The sequence below is a fragment of the Aptenodytes patagonicus genome, chromosome 6 (genome assembly GCF_965638725.1).
Source record: "Aptenodytes patagonicus chromosome 6, bAptPat1.pri.cur, whole genome shotgun sequence".
Classification (NCBI taxonomy): domain Eukaryota; kingdom Metazoa; phylum Chordata; class Aves; order Sphenisciformes; family Spheniscidae; genus Aptenodytes; species Aptenodytes patagonicus.
In genome coordinates, this window is record NC_134954.1 from 25,206,687 (window position 1) to 25,230,097 (window position 23,411).

Sequence of the window (23,411 nt, forward strand, 5' to 3'; positions counted from 1 at the left end):
GATACCCATATTCTTCTTAAAGCTTTCTGGAGGAGATGCAGGTTCCTGTGGTGCCTCGGTTCAAAGGGAAATGCTAGTCACAGCACCTTGCCAGGACTGGCACGTAGTCAGCATGGAGCACTGTGTATTTCAAACCCTTTTGATACAGATCCGAGCTTTGCAAAAGCCTTTCCAACAAAAATTCAGAGGGCTGCTGTAAGGAGAAATGCTGTAAGTAACAGCAGCCCGGCGCTGCAGATGCTGAATAACGTTTACAACCCCTCTGCTCAGACACCTATCTGCAAAACTGACTTAGTTGCTCAGCAGTCTGTACTATAATTTCGCATACACTTTGTGGTGCCAGCTCAGAGAAGTGGTCCTTCCCTGACCCCCAGTTCCTTGTGACACAAAAAACATATGTTCATGGGGGAACTGGATCAGGGAACCAATCCAAGTTAAAATTAGCCTGGCCAAGAAGCTAATTTCAACGTGGGACAGCTTCTCTGGCAGATGAGAGCAGGCGAGCGTGCCCAGCCGGTGACGAGCGCACAGCCCTCCTGCTGCTGCTTTTAGCAGCCTGCTGGCTTATGCCAGTGTGCAGTGGTCTCGTCTCAAGGGCTTTCAGCGGGGTTTAGGACTTCAGATTTGAGTGGGCAGAGTTGTTTTTTTCCTATTTTTGAGGTTATATCGAAGCGTGAAACAAATCCACCTCCAAAATGGTTTCCTGTGTCAGACCAGTCTGTGACTTTAATGTGTGTTTGAACCGATATAAAAATATAGGTTTGTTGAAATATTTCACTTTGGTTTTGACCATTTTGATGTAAATTCGCTGCACTTTCAAATGAGAGTTGTAAACTGGAAGCAATATTTTCAAGTCAAATGAGACGTTTCAACCAGCTTAGTGTTTTTGTATTTTTTTTCCTGGGAAGGGAGATTAATTGAAGCTCCTCCTTGCAGTTTTGGTCTCAATGAGCTGTTGGCCTGCAGCTGGCCCTGAGCACAGCCTGGTTGTTTGGATGTTTCTCTACTGCTTTTCCAGTGTGCATCCTTGTACCCTTTTGTTTTTCATCATCGTCAACTGTATGTGGAGTCTTGCTATGTGTTAACCTGCAAGGCTGGATGGTGAGGATTAATGCAGTGTAATTGCTCATTAATATTCCCATCCCAAGGCCTGGTCCTGTGCTCTGTGGTGACCTGGGTGAAATCCTCTGGAGGAATATGGCCTTTTGGAGAATTGGGGCTGTTTCCATCCATTCGTGCCCTCTGGTCCCATTGTTGCTGTGTGTGGAGGGATTGCCAGCAGTGTTCACAGCGATTTAAAACCAGAGATCCCCTTGGGCCCAGAGGGGTGGTGGGCTGCCCTGGGGAGGCGGTGTGGGACAGGCCAGCTCTGGGTCTGGCGGCAGGGAGTGTGCCAGTGCCTCGCTGCTGCCTCAGGCCTGACCTCCCACTGGGCTGCTGTCAGGCATGGGTGGCAGTGGGGAGATTGGCCCCTGGTGCAGCACTGGACTTCCTGGGAAGGGGTGTCTCCTTCCTCAGAGCCGTGCGGAGGCCTCAGGGTTGGGGATAGAGGCAGGCACCTGCGGCCCCTATCCCTCAGAGCTGCCGTTTCCACCTCAAGGTGGAGGGAAGGTAATGCCTGAAACATGTTGGCGCAAGGCTTCCTGCTGGGGTGTTCTTACAGGTTTTACTGAGAAATTGCATTGGAAATACCTGCTTTTTAATATTGTGTGACTATTTTGGCTCTGGTATTTTTTTATGCATGCCTTTGGTTTTGGATTTTCTCTACTTAATAGTCCTTTGCTTTTTTCCCCTCCCCTTCTTAAAACATATATTTGTTAAGCACCAGAATATATTTATCTATAGTCTGTAACAGCTCCTTTCTGGAACTTTCTGGCACCTGCAAATCCTGTGGTATAGAGCAAATAGACCCTGAGTGTCCATCACAAGTCTCTGTGAGGTAGGTTTCCTAATCAAGGACACTAAACTTACTGAAGCACATGCAACGATGAAATGATAAAAAAAAATTCCACAAAAATTAATTTTTTAATCAACTTTCAGCTTTCTCTGTAGTTGTGAGGTGGGAGTGGATTCAGTGCCTTTACATTACATATAGGCAGGCTAGAACTCGGTTTCAAAAATTGCAAGGTTACTGTTAAGTAGATGGAGATCTACTAAGTTTAAAGCCAGTTCTTTTTGGTTCAGGTGAATACTTGTTGACTTTCACTACAAGTTAAATCTAGAAATTGAAATAGCAGTCTCTAACTTCCCAGGGGTTGTAGGTTTGGGTCTTTCTCAATGTGGAATCAGTTTCTTAACTCTGGCCCTAGACAGCTGAACTCAGGCTGTTGCAGAAATCAATTCTATTTTTGTGGCAACTATTGCTGCTTGTTTTGTTTTGAAATCTGATTCAGAAAGGAACTAAACATGTTAAAACTAGAGAGAGAAGGAGGGGGGGAAAAAAGCCACTCCAGCTACCATAGCTTTTAGAAAACTCAAATGCCTTTTTTTTTTTTTTTTTTTTTGGGTGAGCTGCTTAGGAGTTCAAAGATTTTTGGGAGGCTTCCCCAAGTGTAAGAGGTGAATAGGTGGTTCCTTGAGGCACTACACAGGTGAATATTGGATTGGATAATTTGAGGCATGGTTTTCACTCAGATATTCAAGTTATGATGCCCTTAGCACAAGATGTATGGTGGAAATGTTGCCCCTTTGAGTGTACATTTTCAGTCATTCTGCTGTGCCCTTGACTGTGTTTAGATGATTTTGTGCCCAATGCTCTTAACAGTGTAAAGTAAGTTTGCAGCTGATAATGTGAAGTTAACCAAATTTAGGTGAAAGTTATAAATTAGTGTCCTTGAGACAATAACTGTTTCACAATGTCATTCCTTATGGGTTGTGTTTTATTTCAAAATTTTAAACATGGTGGGTTTTTTGACATTAAGAAGCATTATTTACTTTTATGGTGTAAGTTGGAAGGTTTTCTAATTATTGTGTTTTTCTTGTTTGCTTTAAGAGTCAGATTTACAGATCTGTCAACATAGAGCACCAACGTGTTGCACCAAAAAAATGGAAGAAAGCTACCAGGCAGCTGTTCGAAGGGAGAGGACTCAAAGTATCCAGGCACTGAACTTTGAACTGAAGTACATGATTGTTGGTCATATCACAGCTTTTCAAGGTAGGAACTTTTGAGCTACTGCAGTCCTATGAGTAGTTTATAAAAGTATCCTCTGCAATCAAAAGGAAATGCTCTTTCCTTTGTTTTTCATTTCTCTTGCATCGCATGCTGTAGTTACTGTCTTATGGTTTACTTCCTTGTTCTTTGATGATCCTGCTTTTGGAAAAAGGTGATGGCATTTAATCTTGACTGCTATTTTAAGCATCTGCTGAAATCTAATTAAGAATAGATTTAAGCTTAGACCTTGTTCTTGGGATCATTTTAAAAAAGATTGGCGTGGGTTTTTTTTCAAGGCATTTTCAAATGTCATTTAGGTGCCTGATGGCTGTTTGTGCTTTTTTATATTCTCTTGTGTTGCCAAACCATTTACAGGTGTAGAAGGTTAAATGAAAATGCATTTGTTTGTTGATGCTGAAGAATAAGTGCTCTAACTGATATGTCAAGTGAGAACACAGCGCTCTCTTCATGTCAAAATGTTTCACTACCTGGGAGGTCACATGAAGAGTGATCTGTTTTCAGGAGTTATGGCTGCACTGTTAAACGTGAATGCATGAAGGAACCTGTGCTGAAAGTCTGTTCTCAAAGCTACCTTGGTCTAACAGGTTGATGTAAGTCTATGTAGTTTCTTCATACAGATGGTTATTGTTCTATTAAAGGGAGGACAATGCTTGTGTAGGATTGTGCACTATACAGTGTTGAGCACTGGAGACTTTTCTCCAGAAGGGCCTTTAAGCATAGGCTGTGAACTTTAAATATATGAGAGTTGAGTGATTAAATCAATCGCCGAGTGATGAATCCAGCTTACTGACTTTTGTGGGCCTAATTATGTGCTTAATTTTAACTCGTTGCTTTGCTATGTTTAGTGCTGAGCACCCTCATGGAATGGATTTGGAAAACAAGCCAGTAGTTATTAAAATACAAAGTGTTGAGGTCTGTATGATTAAGTCAATTGTTACAAGGCAGGTTTTATCAAATAGTAGCTTTTTTTGTCTAGTTTCTTCCATTTGAGTGAAAATACTATAAATAAAAGATGTGATTGACAGTTAATAAGAGATAGTGTATTATCTAAAATTGACAATAAGTGATGGTGGAAGTCTGAAAGGGATGTGCAAGGGCAAGATAAAAATTTTCTTCAGCTTTTGGTCGTTTACCTCTTTTTTTCCTCTGGTACCAATGAGTGAGAAATTGCATTTTGGTTTATTTTACAATTAATTTTTGAAAATTTTTAATATCCCCCATGGTTAAAAAATTTGGTTGGAGGGCACTTTGGAGGAGTACTGTAGTAAAAGAGTAACTGTTGGCGTTGTTATATGCTGGTAAGTTATTCAAGCAATCTTTCAGTATCACGATGGAATAAAGATAAGGTCAGAATAGATTAACCTACCAGCCCCTTTAGGTCAAGCCAGAGGCTTTATTGTCCATTGCTGATGAAGCCTTTTGATGCAATGAAAGAAGTAGTTAGGCATTTCACACAGTTTAGATTTACAAGCATTTTCTGGAAGTGGGTAAATAGGTTGTTTGTTGTAACTTGTTATGGCTGGCCTTCTGTCTACATTAGGTGGGAACACTTGAAAAATGTAACTTTTTTCTCTTGTGTTGGGAGCTGCTTTTGTTCTTTCGTTTTGTCCCAGGTGTCAGTGAAAAGCCTCTCTCTTTATCTTGTGCTGTATAAACATTCTGTTGCTAAGAGTAGTACTATGTGAGACATTTACTGAGAGGGAAGATCTTTGCATTGAATTAACTCTGTCCTTTTGGTCTGTTTTGGTTTGTTGCTATTTTGAATGATAAAGTGCAAGTGTGCCAAAAGCACACTTAAAATCTGAGAAAAGAAATATCCTTATTTTAGAAGCTTTCAGTTGCCTTTCAGATTTCATGTTTATTGCAACAGTGAGAACTGGCTCTGCCTTGCTAAAAAAATAGCAATTTATTCATTTGTATGTGGTGGTGTGTTTACTTGTACAATTTTCATGCACAATTTACTTTCTTTTATATATACACATTTTTAGTACTGTTAGTGTAGTCAAAGCAAAGCAGTAGTTAGCCTTGCTGCCTACTGCTGAGGAAAAGAAATTTTAACTGCTTTTTATGTACTTTTAGCAGACAATACCGTTGATATTATACTCATACTGATGAAATAATTTTCAAGACTAATACGGTATAAGAACTGGGTTTTCAGAAGTCCAGCTTTGAGAACACAGTGGTGGGAATTAAATTTCACTGGGAAAAGAGAGCAGCTTTTTTGGACGGGGGGGACAGAGAAGGTTTTTTTAAGTTCTTATCTCCTTATTTTTTTTCACGAAGTCAAAAGACACTTAGTTCTGAGGACCTGCAATTAGATACCACAAGTATTAATAGGAAAGAGCTTTATCATGTGAGTAGGAGTTTTGCTATGAGTTTGGTTAAATATTCCCTCTGCATTGCCTGGGTACTGCAGTTGACTGGGGACATTCTGGACTTGAAGAGATTTTGTTTTGGTTTTTCTTCTTGAAATTGAAAATGTTATTTAAGTAGCTTTGCCCACAGCTGAAATAAGACAATTTTCACAGGTGCTGGATTTAGTTGTGCAAAATAATTAGTCTGTAAGACTTGATTAAATATACTACAGCTGTGGGCAGGCTTGTTATATTTGGGCTAATGCCCGATCTGTACAAATGGACAGCTTTAGCACCATGGTTCAATCCTGCTATTTTTCCCCCCTTAAAGTTTTCAATATTAGCAACCCAGTCCTTGCTCAAACACTTAATAAATCAAGCTTCTGCATGGATGTGTTTTGCTTGAACTCCTGTCTCTAATTATGTTGCTGTTACACCTGATTTGAGTAGGAAGAGGCACGCTGGCATCAGCTGCAGGTTGTAAAATGCCCTCACCATTAGTACCAGGACAGGAGGAAGGGCGAGAGGCAGGAATGAAAGGGCCAGCTGGCTGCTTGGGAAGCATGTCATCAGACTCAGCTACTGCAAAATCATACATTGTCACAAAATCTTTTGGGTGTTTGGCATGTTGAATGTAACCATGCCCCTGGGGGAGGGTTTCATGGAAAGCTGCTGGATTCACTTTCTCTTAATGTTTTGGTCCATGGTGTAGCCTGAAAGTCATTAACCATGGTATTAGTCACTCTACAGATGTGTTATTAATGACTCTCTGCTCCAAACAGAATCAAAGGCAAGATGGAGTAAGTGGATAAGATGTGTAAGCGTGCCAAACTGTAATAGTAACAGCATAACAGAGGAGAATGTGCCTGTTGTAATGATCCTAGTATGTCACCCTCTGGCTCTTCACAGGTGGCTTTGTTTTGGATGCATTTTGGAGCGGGTCTGTTTGTCCTATCCAAAGATGTGCCCATCTTCCTGTCTTTGCTCCTGTGGCTGCAGCCTGAAATCCCCAGCAGAACCATTTAAATGAATTATCAAACAAGATGCTTTCATTTTGTAACTCGCTTTCCCCTAACCAGAAGATTCTCTTTTGAACTTACTGTTTTCTTTGTCCCAACCCTTTTTAGGCTTGAATGTAAACAAATATATTGTTTTAGCTTAGATTTATGTCTTTGTGGTGATACTACATGTAACTTAGCATAGTCATCCTTCTATTTCCCCCCCCAATTCCCTCGTGCAGTCCCTGCGCTCCTCAGGAACACTTCCAAGCAAGGCAACTGATTCATTGTTAGTGGATTAAAAGTGGCACGGGTGTGCAGGCTGAAAGTTGCTGTCAGAAGAGGTATCAATAGTCTGACAGGAAAGCTTTGTTGTGGGCAGATAGCAGAGAAACCTGCCCTCCCTTTTCTGTGTCCTTTATGGAGTGCAAACAGGTGCCACTTAAGGACCCACAGAAAGCTTGGCTCTGCTCCTGTCATCTATGCTGAGGCTAATTTGGGGTAATGAGAGTCCAAACACTGGTAACTTATTTGTTCTGCTGATGGTCTCTGCAGAGAGGCAGAACAAGATACTTTGAAACCTACATCACATTTCTGTCACCAAATTGGCAGGTATCAGAGATACAGTGAAAAGCTTTGTTTGAGCTCAGCAGTTTAAAAAAAAAAATACTACGCTGCACTTTTTGTTTTTACAGCAGGCAATAGGAATTGTTCACTCACAGCCTCTGAAGAGAAAGCTTTTTCATGAATGAAAGCTTGTTGGTCATAAAGCAATAATTTTGTGTTGTTTCTCTGAAATAGCATTCATTCTACCTTGGGGGGTCAAATGGTGGGGCCAGGTGTTCCCATATTCTCCCAGCTATAGGAGGGTAGATCAGCTTTGTAGCACTCTGTTCCTCTCACTCCTAAGTCAAGGGGTTTGGGAAAGCTGTGCTTATGCTGTGCTTTATATGGAATGGGGAGATGCTAGTTGGGAAAGCTCCTGCTCCACGTTTCTAATAGCAGGAGTTGCAGTGACATTGCTGTGCACACACATTGTTTTGCCCTGTTATCATCTGATCTAAGCAGGCAACTGGGAAGGACATGAATGCTACAACGCAGAGGGGGGAACCTAGTTGTAGCAGGGATGGAGCCCAAGACTCCTGGTTGTCAGTGAAATGCCTGAAAGTTAATGCCCAGTTGATCCAAAAAGTCCTTAAGCACAGTTTTTGATCTGGCATCCTCCCTGGTGAATGGGAAGGGTCGGCTGATTTCTCTGGGTCTTGGGATGGATACTAGTAGTGGGCCCAGTAATCAACTGATGTGAACATTCCCAGAAATAAGTAATATAGTACACTGACACTCAGAGCCATATGGAGTCAAAAGCACTCTCCATTTTAATTTGGCTGAGTTGCAGCATTGCTGACACTTATTTTTACTGAACTTAGGAATACCAGCTTGAAATAGGGGTGGCTGGTTAATGGTGTTGAAGTGCAAAGAAATTTACAAAACAAAAAAGGCTTGGCTGGAGAAGTGCGTTCTGGTTTGTGATTAATTACTATATCAAGTGTAGTCACAATGCTGGAGATGGATGCAGTCCAAAATCAATGAGCTATTTAAAAAAAAAAAGCCAACCATCACCAACAGAAACCTGCCAACCATCACCAACAATGCCTCTGGTTTCCTTTATTTACTGCTAGATTATAGAAATGCAGAAGTGTTGTTTTTTAAATAGTTTTTTTGTAATCCCGTAGTATTTGGTCTTTTATTCAGACAAATTGTTACCCACCCCTTTCCACATGTATAGCCCTGCTAAGAAGAGCTTTGTACTCTAACCTTTGAGCTGAAAGCTGGTCGAGATGTACAGTTTGGTTTTGGCTCAATGCAAAAATGATTCCCTACAGAGAGAGAGATAGAAGAAGGAGGCTCCATTAGAATATTTCTGTCCACCTCCTGTATACTATTCATTCCTATTCCAATGCACCAAACAATCTGTGTTTTCTAGCTGGAGTGAAAGCCTGTTTTATGTATGCAGCCCAAGGGAGGCTGGAATATTCCTTTTTAGCTGTAGCCTTGCATGTGTGAACTGCATGCATATGGACTACTGCTGTCTATCTTGTGTGGGGCTCTAGGTAGGAGAAGACTGTCTTCATCCATATGACAAAACCAGCCTTCTTTTTTTTGGCTGCTGTTCTCTGTTGAAATGTAAACATAGCTCTTTATAGGGTACTTTCTGTCTGTAGATCTTAAGCACTTTTGGAAAGGACTTCAGTGTGGGTATATGGTGCTAGAGAAGGATAAAGCGAGGCACAGGGGAGGGAAAATGTCCTTCCTGAAGTGGCACATCATACCATAGGAATAGCCAAGAATGCAACTTAGTTTATCTTCGTGACCTCTTCTGATCCCTCTAAAAAAGTATTTGTGATTTCTAGAGGGCTTGGAGGGGAAGGGAATTTTGGCTCATTGTAGTGTTCTGAAGTGTTTGCTGGAAGGCTGGGAGATGCTCATTTTGTCCTTGATCTTGGCACAGTTGGGCTACTTTGCCGTAACTGTGGACCAGGTCAGTGTTTCAGAGCAGTGCAGTATGAGGGAGGGGTATTCTGCATCGACTCTTTGGTGATAAGATTCCTCCTTTGTATTTTGGTACTACCTGAAACTTCATAAATTCAGTGTGCTTAGTGTGCCATCAGTTCGGAGGAAGGAATTCCCCTGGTTTGCAATCCACTGTAAAACAGTTTATGGTGGGTGGAGGCAACAAAAGATGAAGAGCTGTAGGGTAGGAGAGCCAGAGTCCGTTAGAAGTAAGTAGCCTGTTTAACTAAGAAACTTATGTGCAGTAGTGGTGAAGCATTACCTTTGTGGGAGATGCTCTTCTGATTCTGCCATCCTGCTTTTATCCTCTTTATAGGTGCCATCTCGATTGAAATGTCAGCAACTGCCATGTATTTCTCCATGCTGCACATAGGTACTGTCACATTGGGTGAGGCTGCAGGGCCACGTAACGCAGTCTTGTCCAGTGGCCAGTAAATGAACAGGGAAATGTATCAGAAATATGAACACACTTCCCTTGTTTTACCCTACTGTTCCCTAGAGAATGATAATTCAAGAGCTTTCTGAGTCTAGGCTGAGATGCGCCCATTATCTATTGGTGTAATTATCTGTTGTCGGGGCCACCGTCCATTAACTCCTCTTTCGCCAGGTTATCTTTTGGCTACCACAAAAAACCTGGGAATGCTGACCGCAATTTAATTATCCATCAGGTTGCTTGCTTTAAACATGCTACCTACTAATTCCATTGTGTCACTTGATTCTTAAGTTTTATTGTTTAAAAAGAATAGTTATTGCCAGTATAAGTATTCATCTTCTATATACCGTTTATGGTTTTAGAGCCCAAGGCTTTGCTAAGACTTCAGTCTTTGACTGTATGTGGGGTGAGGGAAGGAGTGTTAAATGCTTTCTTGTAATTGTCCTTTTCTCAGCAAAATATAAAAAATAAGTTTGCAATGTGCAATATTCCCTAATGCTCTCACCTTTTATCTTCTGAACATACAAAATTAAAAGAAAATCTTGGACATGTGCCAGGGACTGTGAGTAAATATTAACATTACATTGTGAATTGTGATTATTGAACTCACTAAGCAGCTTGTGTGTTCGATCTCTAAACACTTCGAATGGTGTGAGGTATTCTTTTTTTGGCTGAAAGACTACCTGTGATCCTTTGGAATAATACCTTTTCAGAAATCGTGTGTGCACTTTTGCTCAGATTCTAGATACAGATCGACATTTTCATGGTATAGATTACAAGAGAATGAAAGTGTTTCTTACCTGGTGTCTTGTAATGTTCCATTTGTCATAGAAATTGGAATCAGTGTGATGACTTACTATCCATAAATGACTTAAGGTGTGTGCTTTATTTCTATTTACATGCAGGCTGAAAGTTAAATGTGGAAACAAACAAACAAATAAACCTTTACCTTTTAATTTTTTCTGTAGTGCATATTAAACATAAAATGAGTGTGTGCAGAAGTTCATCCCAGCCTCTCATGTCCTTTAAGACTCTTCATGCCTCTTGATTTTTCCCATACTGTTTCATCTCCCATAGTATATGTTATGAAAATCAAGTATCCAATAGTTTTTATTGTTTTCACTGTTTTTCAATGGTTTTTTTCAAGGTTATTTGAATCCTGCTGAAAAGATAACTTCCCTCGTCAAACTCCTGATCACATTCTCTGTTTCCTTGATAGTGCTACCCTCCTGCATCTAAAATATGCCTTTCATCTTGTATTTTCCAGTGTAGCCCATGCTGCTAGTCACCTGTGATTCATGATTTAAATGTCAGTTACTGTCACAGGCCAGTAATGCCAGCCTTTTCATTCACTTAATATAAAAATTCAGATGGGTACCTTTTTGTTTTTTTTTCTATGCTGTCTTTCACGTTACAGAAGTGTGCACTGTAAAGATGCTCTGTGCCTTCATTGTCTTCCTTTAAATGCCATTCTTAAAACTCTCCTTAAGGTCATGATAAACAAAATACTTGTGAAAGGTCAACCCAAATTATGCTGAATCCACTGCCCGTTATGTTGACCAGGTTTGTCATGCTCTTGCCCCTCTTTGTCCTCCTTCCCCTGTGTATGTGTATCTATCAGTTGTCGTTTGCCTTTCCTTTTATTGGCAGCTCTGAAACAGGCACCATGCTTTATCCTGGATCTCTAGAGTACCTGTGATCCTGGTATTTTATTAGCATCCCTAACTGCTATAGTAATGTAAACAACTGTTGACCTTGGTAATTTTTGTGTGTTTCTGATTTCATTAATGTATCCCCCCGCTGAGCCTTGTCATTTGGGCAGCTTGTTAGGAAGAAGAAATTATTAGTCTTTAAAAGAACACAGGGAAAATCAAAGGGAGGAACAATGGAGGAAATCACACTCTTTCATCAGAAAATTCCGATGACTTTGTGCTTTCAAAATAGCAAATTCAAGTGGAAAATTTAATGAAAACCTAGGAAGAACACTTAATTCTAGCCACAGAATGTAAATCGCTATCTTGCAAACCATATCTAATAACAAAGATCATGTCCACAGAAGTCTTTATAGGATAACTAAAGCTAGTGACTATATTGCTAATAGTGGATTTCTCCTTAAACATAGGAAAACCTTATATCAAGTCTTATTTATTACACTGAAATGACCTTATATCAGTCTGCAATCGACAGTGATACTGTGGAGTCACCAGCATTGTGAGTAGTTCACTGTTATAAGAGTTTCTGCGTGTTGTATGCAAGTTTGATTTATGAAATAGTGTGCAGTTGTTTTTCAAGAATGCACTATGCAGAACTGTGAGGATAACTGGATAATACTAGTCTTGCTAGAAGCTTATGTCTGTAATCATTATATACTTATGAGTATCAAAGTTTTTGACTGGTTACTAGAATTATAGTGCTTTGTTAAACAAAAGTGTTACATTGTTTAGATCTTTTTGTTGCTTTCAAAAGTGATTAAATACAGATTTTACAGAATTGTTGGCCCAAGGCTTTGAAGGAATGGTATAATTCCATGTGAAATGGTGAGAGAAATATACATTAAATACATTTAAAAGGAAACAGCAAATCATCTAGGTAAGATATCATCCATGTAGCCGTTATAATCATCATGTGAACTTGCTTCCTGAGCTTGTCTGGCTTTGGCTGTAATTTGATACCTAGAATGTAAGCAATTTGGGGCAGGGGCAGTCTCTTCATTATCTATTTATAACTGTTGTTCATGCAATGTGGGTAGGGCATATTGGTGCTAGAACAAGAAATCTAATGAACACACACATCATGTGTTTGGTCATCTTATACCTCTGTGTCCATATTTCACCTGTCTGTTGTCGTAATTATATTTTTCTTTCTCTTTGTTCTTTCCAGTATCTTGTCAGACTGTTGATCATATCTCCAGAGTATAAAAGCATGGTGGAAGTGTAGCCCAATAAATCAATAATAAATCAGTCCAGATAGAAAGAAAGCACAAAGATAGCTGGAGAGAAACCGTTCATTCCTAAAAAAAGAAAATTAAGAAAAACCTGCAAAAGCAGAGTGAGCGAATGAATCCGAGGGAAGGCTTTAACACAGTTGCTGTTGTGAGGGCAACATTTTTGTGACAGTGTTTCTGGAATCTCATTTAGTGTCCTTTTTCTTCTGGAGTTACACACTTTATTCACAACTGTCTTGTGAAATTTCAGTGGCCTCCTTACTGTGGACTAGAAGGTGTATAGTTTTCTCCCTCTATTTCACTTCTGTACTGACATGGCATTTCCATACAGGTAGCATTACTGCTCAGTCTCTAATTATATGAAGTCCCCCATCCCAGTGACTCTGCCACTGGCTGTGTGAGTATTTCAGTAAATCTTATGAAATTGTTCTTAGTGCGATCAAGTCCAAGTTCCCGCTTGCCTAAGTTAGTCTGATGTTTTGTGAAAAAAATGGGTGAAGACCTGAGAAGCAATGTGTTCTGACATTTTTTGAAAAGGAGTGTAAGTGTATGAAGAGAGTTCCTGCACAAAACTTTCTTGGAGTAAAAAAAAAAGAGGACCATTGACTGTCCTTCAGTTTATGAGGGGGGTTTATTTCAATGATAATTCAGCTTTTAATTACACATCCTTTTCTCCTAAAGATGATTGTTTAAACTTCCTTTTGTTGTTTTATTAGTCCTCTTATTATGAGATTGAAAACAGGAAAGGCATTCTTTTAGGTCATTTCTAGTTGCAAAATTTTAGATGTTCTTTGAGCAAGAGTATAGGTACTGTAACATTGAAACTGGGCAATTCAATAAAAATAAGAGAAAAAACGTTGGAGATAATGAACTAAGTACAAAAGGACTGATTTACAGGAAATCCTTACTTCATTTTCACTGTTGCATTTTCAGACTTCAAAAAGAAGATGACTGAGTGAGACTGGCAAGGTTAAGAGAGTAGATATCTCAAAGCAAGTATGTTCAGGAGAAAACAATAGATTCAAACCTCAGCTTCGTGCCCCAGTAATGATAGTGTGTGGCATTTCAGTTTGCAGTGTGCTCTCTTCTGCCAATTGTAGACTCTCAATGGGTGAAAAGAATTTTACTCAGAAAATAAAATAATTTTTTTCAGGTTAACTGGCATTAGGAAATACACTTTCATTATTTTCTTACCTTATTTTAGGAGGCAAATGTGGAATGTCTTAGATTCTTCTGAATTATTTTTCAGAAAAAATAATTCATCATCTGTTATGCAGATGTATTTTGTTTTTTACTTTTAGAGCAGTTTGTATATATGCTTTTTAGTAATGCTGTGTAACAATGCATTATCGAGCTAAACTGCTAGGTGTGTATAGTTGTAAAAAGAGGATAATTTTTTTTTTCTTCCAGTTATTAACAGAAAATGACTTATTGCTGTTGCTGTCATGTGGTATTTTATTTATGGGCTAGGACTTCACTGTGCTGTATATAAAAACCTAAGAAACCGTGCCAGTCCCAGGAAGATTACAGTGTTACTGTAACATGAGAGACAGAGGAATATAGACAGATGGAGGGTGTGTAAAAGCAACAGGATCACTTTTTTTTCAGTATAAGAGATAGCAGTCTTAGTGTTTACAAGGACATTTGTAATGTTGGGATTTTTAGATCAGATTTCAGAATTTCTGTGCTTCATCTTAGTTCAAAATTTGCTTGTCAAAATTTTATTACTCTAGAATGTCATGGCTTCCAGGTTGCCTACCAGTTGAAGGCATTGTGGTTGAAGCGGATAGGCTTTGAGGATATTTTAGTTTAAAAAGAGGTGTACTTGATTTTAAGTGAGTTTATTCATGTGAGCATTTAGCTTCAGACAAAATATTTTCAAAACTTTTTGGAATTGTGGCAAACTTTGGAAGTAAGGAAAGGAAAACTGCTTGTATGCTTGTTTTGTAATTGTATGCTTGCATGTTTCAGCCACTCATAGCATGAATGGACAAATACATAGATCAATAATTTTTCACCTCCTTGTTACTTCAGTTTTCCCCCTTGGTGAGAGAGACTGAAATTTATAAGGATGCAGAGATAAAGTAACGTGAAAGTAGACTGCTGTACTGCAACTGCGTAGAGATATCTGGTCAAATCCATGGTATGTGAACATGATTCTCACTAAAACTTACTCTTCCGTCTGACCTTAAGCTGAAATGGCTGTTCATCATCTGTCTACAAAAATATCCATGAAGTGGTATGTGCAATACATCAGATTTGAAGTTAGTGTGGATTCCTTGTCCAGTGCTGCCTTCGTGGACATCTGTTTGGATTGCATATCTACACTTCTGGCCATGCAGCTGGAGTGTAAATATTTTGGAAGTGTAGCTATTGGATTATGCCTTTTGTTTGCTATTTTGTTTGGAGTAGAGGTTTCCTTAATGAAGTATTGGATTTGTAATTATCACCATCCTTGCAGAAAGCTTAAGACATTTTCTATAAACTCAGATGGTTTAGATTTAGGAATTAGGAAGACTTGTGTGGTTATAAATATAATCTGCTGCATACTTCCTATCCATTTATTGGGGAAATGATCAGCTAGCGCTGCTACCTAGCAGCTTCCCGTTGACTCTTTAACTGTTCTTCAAACATTGCATGGAGTTCTTGCTTTTGGTGTGAATCTGAATGCTACTGACGATCTATAAGGCCTTATTGATTTTCTGTAGGATAGCCTCTATCCCACCGATGCCATTTCTATTGAAAGGAGGGATTTTTCTGCCTGCTTTTCCAGTCAAATTTACTGTCTAAATGGAGGACTGAGTTGCTGCTGTAGCCATGTTAGCTGCTTGTTAGTATTTCATGTTCGTCTTAGAACCAAATGTAGGTGTTTCAGTAGACACATTGAAAAGGTGTGTAAACATATGACCTTTTTAATATTTGTTTGTTATTACCTATTCTGTAATTAACAATGCTCTACCAGTCTGTTGAAATGAAGTTGTATAGTTATGTCATGGGAGAGCAGGGTTTAGGGGTAATTGGAGCTTGGCTGAATAAGGCTGACCTGCAGTTTGGTTTGAGTAGGGTGTGAACTCAAACCACTTAACTCCTTATGTGTGTGTTTGTATTGTAAAGATGAGAATGCCTTATTTTGAATTACTGGCAAGTGGTAGTTTTGAATGAGATACTATTCCAGTCACCTGTGTGTTACACCACTGCATCACACATTTTACATTGTTTCAAAAAACTGTTGATCCAGGAGACTTTGGGACCTCTTTTTTTTTTTTTTTTTTTGACAGAAGTGAATTAATGGTTGCCTTGGCAGTCACCAAAAATTTGGGATATCTGCAGACTTAAGCAACAATGTGAGAATAGGACTTGGAAGTAAGGAATTTATGGGTCATGTCTTCCCCACATCCCCCTAAATCTTTCCCTCAGTCTTGTAGGCCTATTCACAGCTACTAAAGGGTGGTTTGTGTCAGATTTTAGAGGATCCAACAGCCTTGTTCTGCTGAGGATAACTACATCTGCTCTGAATCTTTAATCGGAAAGGGAAAGGTTTGAGAGATTGTCTCTCTTCTTTTTCCTGTATTAAGACTTTTGTCTTTGATGTACCATGCTAAAATTAGGATCCCTGCAGATGTTTAGATCTGGAATGGAAGTACTGATGCAAATCTTAGTGGATTCTTGCTAGAAAGAAGAGCTTTAACGGGTAGTTCTTCTTGCATTTTTGCCATAACTATTTTGCAATTGTGTAACTTCTTCTGATTTGTGCTGTCAGTTTCTTGGGAGAGCTTCCTTTACCTCTTTCCCACAGCAACCTAAAAGAAGTTATGTTTGTAGGAGATGTAATAATTTCTTTACCCTTTTTGTAATTGCTTTTGTTAGGTTTCATAATAGTCACTGTAAACAGAAGGCTATGAACAGGAATAGTGGCTTTCCATAAAAATAAATAGTATGTATCTGCTATCACGATTTTAGAGGTGCACATGTAGAAATGTGGAGCTTTTAGATCTCCCTTTCTTCTCCTTTTAGTGGTGTTTTGAGGCCTCTCCTTGGCTTCTTTCTAGTATCTGCATTTTCCATACATGACCAGTGATTCTTGGAATGCTTGAGGCCCCGTGAGGCACCTTGCGTAGGAGTTGCTGCTCCAGAAACCACTTCTCATTCCTTCTCTCTGTGACCAGACTTAGCTTGCCCTAGCCTAGCTGCAGAGTTCTGTTTGACTCTGGGTCCATCAAGCAGCTTTCATACAGCTGGGTAGGTAGTAATTGTGGGTAGATAAATAGTACTCTGAGAAATTGTTGTGGTTTAGCCTGGCAGGCAGCTAAACACCACACAGCTGTTCGCTCACTCCCACCCCCAGCAGGATGGGGCAGAGAATTAGGAAAAAAACATAAAACTTGTGGGTTGAGATAAAGACAGCTTAACAGGGCAGAAAAGGAAGGGAAAATAATAATGATAAAGGAATATACAAAATAAGTGATGCACAGTGCAATTGCTCATCACCCACTGACTGCCCAGCCAATTCCTGAGCAGTGGTCAGTGCCCCCCGGCCAACTCCCCCCAGTTTATGTACTGAGCATGACATCACATGGTATGGAATGTCCCTTTGGCCAGTTTGGGTCAGCTGTCCTGGCTGTGCCCCCTCCCAGCTTCTTGCTGGCAGGGCATGAGAAGCTGAAAAGTCCTTTACTAGTGTAAGCACTACTTAGCAACAACTAAAACATCAATGTGTTACCAACATTATTCTCATACTAAATCTAAAACACAGCACTGTACCAGCTACTAGGAAGGAAATTAACTCTATCCCAGCTGAAACCTGGACTGAAATACAGCTGACCAGCAGACCAAAACCAGTTATCTAAGCTAGAACTTCCTTTCTACATGCATTTAATCAGTTTGTCATGTATCATATCCTGCTTTTTTCCCTTAGTAGTTTTGGCCAAGGTTGTTGTGTGAAACTCATAACAGAAAATATGGTCTAACACCTCTGGAAAACCTTCCTTCTATTTCTACCCATACAGAATCCTCTAAGGAAATGTTTTGGCGTGTGGCAAAGAGCTGCTTTTTTTCCTCCATGGACTAAATGAAAAGTTACAAATCAGGGCTGCTTCTGTTCCTGACTTAACATGGAATGATCCAGATGCTGCTAAACAATTGATTCTTTTCTTTGTATAACAAGAGAAATGAAAGTCTTATGTCTGTTAGCTAGGAGGGAAAATTGCACCTTTGTGCCATTAGGAAATGCAGGTTATTTCCTAATGACACAAATAGTCAGCTGGGGCCGGGGTGGGACGGAGTCCCAGTACTTTCAATGTTGCCATGCCCATTGAAGGATCTAAGCCATTCAAACAGTACTCTTTTAATTCAGGTGGTCATGTAGGTATGCACTTAACATTAAACATGAGATTTTTGTTGTTGTTGTTTTAAGAGCAAAGAAAGGTGTAGGTCTCTTGCTGAAATATATTCTTACGAACTTTTAAATCTGAGACATTTTTTGCATGGTGCATAGGGTGAAAGAGGCTATTCGGATTCAGCAGAACTCTCTTACCTCCTGTAGCACATTGCATCTTTCCTTATTCACTAAACTTAGTGGAAAAGGAGCATATGATACGCTGTTGTAAACATGAAATATAAACCACTGCATACAAAATAATGGCCCACAAAATTGGGAGTAGTTGTAGATGTACAAATATAAAAACCACATTTATGGAATATTTTTCATTTTTTAATTCTTTAAACCTTATGCTCCAGAAAGACTAATTCCTTCAACTGTACTCCTCTGTAAAACAATGGTTAGAAAATGTAAACATCCCCAAATTTATTGCCAACAAAAGTTAAGTTTTAGGGGCACTAGCCAGTGAATGTGAAATTAAAGAAACGGTGGACCACCTACAGGAGGGTGAATCCTTTTAGCCCAGACTACTTTGCTATTAATTTTTTTGACTAGTTATGAACAGATCAATTCATTACTCCTTCAAAAATTCTTTGTAAGTAAAGGCAAAATACATCCTTTAGTAAGCATCAGTGCAATTCAGAAACTTGGAAAACAACTTCCTAAACTGACTTAAGTTAAACTGATGCAATGTTGTTGTGTGGGTAGCCCAATGTACTTAGGGTATATGTAAGAATGAAATAACATCCCATGGTTTTTTTGGCCCTGTAAAGAAGGCATTGCTTTCAAGTGTGAGATTCGGGTGGTGCTGGGGATATGCAGGATGCTTTTTCAGTGCTGGCTTAACTCTGCTGTCGCTGCAATGATTTTGCATGGGTACAGAATCACTGAAGTATACCTTTGTGTATAGAGTGCTCTCTACCTGTTCCTTGCCCTGAAATGCATCTAGGACTCCTCCAGAGGTATCTCTGACTCTACCACCACTACCTAGTTCCTACTCTTTCTGCAGCAGTGACAATTGTTGTTGTAGAGTTGGCTTCTGTTTCCTAAAAATTATTATTGTGTAAACTATCGAGGGGTTTGACTGCAAGAAGTTACAGTTCAGAGCTTTGGTTCATTGCCGGATTCTGCCAATGTACAAAAGCTGATCCAAGGCTTCAAATATGTGTGTGTGTTCTTCCTGTTAGTGGAATCATTGTTACAGTTGACCCATCGTGGGCAACCTGACAGGCACGTCCTTCATCTGATCCTGCTTTTTGTATTGCTGTGAAGTCTTGTTCATACTTCCTGGAGCAAAGGGGCAGACCCAGGGCAGAAAGCCATCAGAGGAGGAAACGGCATAAAGTGGTAACTCAGTCCTCATGTATGTAACTTACTTCAGTACTGTTTGGAATAATGAAAGAGTTGATCTGTGCACTGGAAGTAAAATAAATTTTAGTGATTCAGAAGCGCTTGCTTGAGAAATTCCTACTGAAGCCATTGCCACCCTGGAGTTACTGTAAGGATTTATATACCTTTAAGATGATAGTTTTCACACATGCAGGCTCGCCCTCTTGAGTATCAAGCTACTGAATAGTGATGGCAGATGTTAATAGGTGGATATACTACCAGTGCGGGACAAAGTAGCTCTTATCAAGATGAATATTGTTCTTTACCTGAAATCATAGAAATAAGAAGTGGTCTTCTCTGATACAAATTTATTTATATAGTCTTTACAAAACTGAATGAAGCATTCACCTTGGCTTTGGTCCAAAAGCAGTTAAAATCCCTGGTAGTCTTTACATGGGTTTAATTGAGCTTGGACCCTGGCTCCAAGGATAGAATGAAACTAGAGTTTTTTAAATTACAATGCCAAAGGAAAGGGGAGGCTTCTGTTTCCTGAGTGAAGATTACTTTATTGGGATGTGCCATGGAATATATTGCTAAGTGGCAAATGAGTGAACCACAATTGGTATGAGCTGGCTCAAACTCATTACTGAAAAACCTCCTCCTGGCAACCCGCAATGCAGCTCACAAAAATGGATTCCTGTGAGAAGGATCGTTCATCCGCTCCTGCTGTGGGGGGCTGTAGGAAGTCAGAAAGTGCCAAAAGAACATATGAGGTATCAGTACTTAAAATTTTTTATATATACCTACACAAAGAGAGGCAGGTACATGCTCTTTTTCATTTGGATTTAATAATATAATTTATGGAGATGAGTCCAGCAGGGGAACTAAATGTATAAAGAACCAAAATCCAGTGTAGTAAATTTTTGTTGAAAGCAAAATATTCTTATGGCATTTTAATGTTATAACTTACATGCTTAATATAGCAGCTAAAATACTCTCTCACCACCTCTTCCCCCTCCAAATTCTAAGGTTGTGGTGATGAGACACACCTGCCTTACTCTTACTGCTTCTGTATTTGGTAGCAAAATTTGGAAAAGTTGGAGGAAGAGAAGCAATGCTTTGATATTCAAATGCACAGAGTAAATTCTGCAAACGGTATGAGAGGAGGTGAAATACTTTGTTTCACTAGATTTGCCAACATAGTTGGGAAGGAAAATTGAACGACTGATGAAAAGATAGGTTTTTTTTTGTTTTCTCTCCAACTGTATTAATTCATCTAATAACAGATGCTATCCTTCCCTATTAACCTTTCATTTTCCAATATCCTCAGTCTGCCATCCTTACAGCAAAGCTATTATTGTTCAATACCAGATTTATTTTGAGACATTTATGGCTGTTGTACTGTAACACACCTGACATCAAACTAATCCAGCAGAGCATAGAAGCTCAGGCACATGCTCTCTGCATTCTGATACTTCACACAAATAAGTCTGAGAGCTGTGGGCATTGGTTTAAGATGGAAGCAGAATCAGCGTATTTGTAATCTGGCCTGCTGGTAGGGAGCTCTGCGTGTGTGTGTGTATGCTGGGGTTCAGCCATTCTTTCTTGCAGCCCTTAACTAATGCCACGTACAATTGGCATTTGATAGCACAAAGCTACCATTTCTTCTGAGTGTACTATTAACTTCAGAGTGGAGTGGAGTTTTTTAATGAGTCAGGTACATTTTAAGTTGGAGAATAGGAAATGTCATTGCAGTGGTTTAAATCAGAATATGTTTTAATTTTTTGCTTTGTAATCTAGACATTTTCTAATGGGATATAAGGTTTGTTGTCATCCTTTTTTTTTTTTTTAGTATTCACAAAGCTTCCTTCCCCTTTTTTTTCCTAAGTATATTCAGTAGGTTTGAGAGACAAGGTTAGCCTCAACAATGATTTTGCTATTGTGAAAAGGAATATCTAAGAATTCAAGGACAAATAAGACATGTAGAAAAAACTATATGAAAAGAAATACTTACCTACACCTCTACCCACTGTATGCTTAGAAATAATGGTCTGATGAATATCAAAGATAAAATAAGACCAGGGATGGCACAGCTTCAAGGAAAATGCAAAGAACTAATGAAGGTTTCTAAAACCTTAGTTATCTCTATTTAAAAACTGATTCTCCCCTTAGCTGCTTGAAGGTGGAGTAACTTGAGTGAAGGCTGCTTTCGAGTTACACTGGGTATAACTGGTGTAAATTACAGTAGCATGAGACCCACAGTGATTTATCTTGTGATGGCAGAGACAAATCTTATCTGAAGATTCGTGGTTCTGTAGAGGATGAAATGTTCATTTTCCTGTCATCACTCAAGGCAATAGATAATTTTATCTAATTTTATAATCTCTCTGAACAGAGCAGTTTTGAGGCTATAAACATTATTTAAGGATGTGCTTTCTTGTATTTCCAAAACCATCACCAAGGTCTTTTCCTCAAGCAGGCATCTTTTCTATAGGCCTGCTTTTGATCTTGTTTTATGACTGATAGGTTTTGTAGCAACTTTTAGTGACTTGTTATTTCAAGATCAATAAAACTGAAATACTAAAAGCAAAAAGCAGGCTTACAACCCCCCCCCTACTTCCAGCCCACCCACTCTTCCCACCTGGGACTGCTGTCACATCAAGTGCCACCAGAACATGTGCTGTGTTTGGTGATGCAGCGCAATTCCTATTTAAGCAGGGGTCAAAATGAAGCTATTTCGGCCTTAGCATGTTGCTTAAAATCTGTGTAGTGAGATTACAGGCCTGACAGGTGGAAAACACAGTCAAACATAAATATACTCATCTGCATTGCTTAAAAAAAAAAAAAAAAAAATTAAAAAAAGGCATGTCATCCAGTACCTCAAAATTCTGAAGACCTGGGATACACTTGCAGTGGATAAGGCTGCTAGATAAGCAAAGGATGAGGGAGGCAGTCCCCTCTGTTAGTGTAATATCCAAGCACTTTGTGTGAAATGTTAGGGAGCCACCACACATCTGCATTTAGTTCAGGGAAGAGACTGCAAGCAGAATGAATTGTCTTTTAATGTCCTTTCATGAAAGAAAGGAATGGATGTGATGTTGCTGTATCGTTCCTAGTTAATAGGCTAGGGAACTCAAGACAAAAATTTAGTTGCACAGCTGTGTTTGTTTCAAACTCAACAAAAATGGGGCTTACAGGTGGAATAGTTTGGAAACCACTACCTGACTCTCAAGGAATGTAGCTGTCTATCATATTGTTGCCTGTTACCCTATTCTGCCTGCCCTACGACTTTCCTGTGGCTTTACTCTGCCATTGGTAGAGTGCAAGGTACCATGCAAGAACCCCCTTTATGAAAAGACTATAGGGGCACTCTGGCTTTATGCTGCTTTCAGGAACATTGGCTTAATTGCAACTTTTGCCTGGGTAGAAGAATTGAGTTTGTTGAAATTCTGCACACATCATCACCAACATGATTGAGTAGCTTCCTTCTTGCTTAGACCAAAGACCACTACATAATATCAAAACAAGATGACTTCCTGAAGATAATACTCCTTCTCTTGGTGGAGATGCTGTCTGCACTGACGCTTTCTGGATAGTGTCTCAGAAGACTTGAAGCTTTTCCAGAGTGTTAAAACAACATTCCTTCCTAGGAGGCAGCTGCACAGTGGCAACTAATGTTTGTTGACTCCTAATGGTAAAGCCTCCTGCTCTTCTTTAGTGAATATCCCAGTGTTTTTATTTTATGCAGCAGAACAGCCATCTTGAAACCAGCATTGATCCTAACACAGTAAACTGTGATGTTACACTTTCATGCTTCATTCAGTGCTGTCCAGTCACGTGCTAATATGATGAGTGGAAAGGGTGCTTGGCTGACTGTCCCCTCGCTGTGGAGGGTGGCATCTCTCCACTTCTCAACATGCTGTGGACTCACAGCCATGTTTTGCTTTCAGTCTCCTGAGTGCATTTCCAGGTAGTTGTCCAGTTTTCTGTGTAACCATTCACAGCTGTCATCACAGATCTAAGCTTTCTGGCTGGGCTGAACCTCTGTGTGGGTGCAGTATGCTCCACTGAGTGTCTGCAGCAGCCAGATCAGCTTGAGATGCTTGGGGTCTTCCAACTCATTAAGGTGGCCACACTATACAGTATAGCATGTCTAAGGAATAATCTGAGCACTGAATATATTCTTGTTCTGCCAACTAAGTTTCTTGATGCCTAAGGACAACAACTCATTCT

General features: G+C 39.6%; 1 protein-coding gene across 1 annotated transcript in view; it reads left to right on the forward strand.

Moving 5' to 3' along the window:
* LOC143162005 (glypican-5-like) overlaps positions 1–23,411 on the forward strand; it is a 402,288-nt gene that overhangs the window by 21,745 nt on the left and 357,132 nt on the right. The window contains exon 2 of the mRNA XM_076341599.1: positions 2,993–3,154. Coding sequence (XP_076197714.1) covers positions 2,993–3,154 — 162 coding nt within the window. The remainder of the gene's footprint in view (positions 1–2,992; positions 3,155–23,411) is intronic.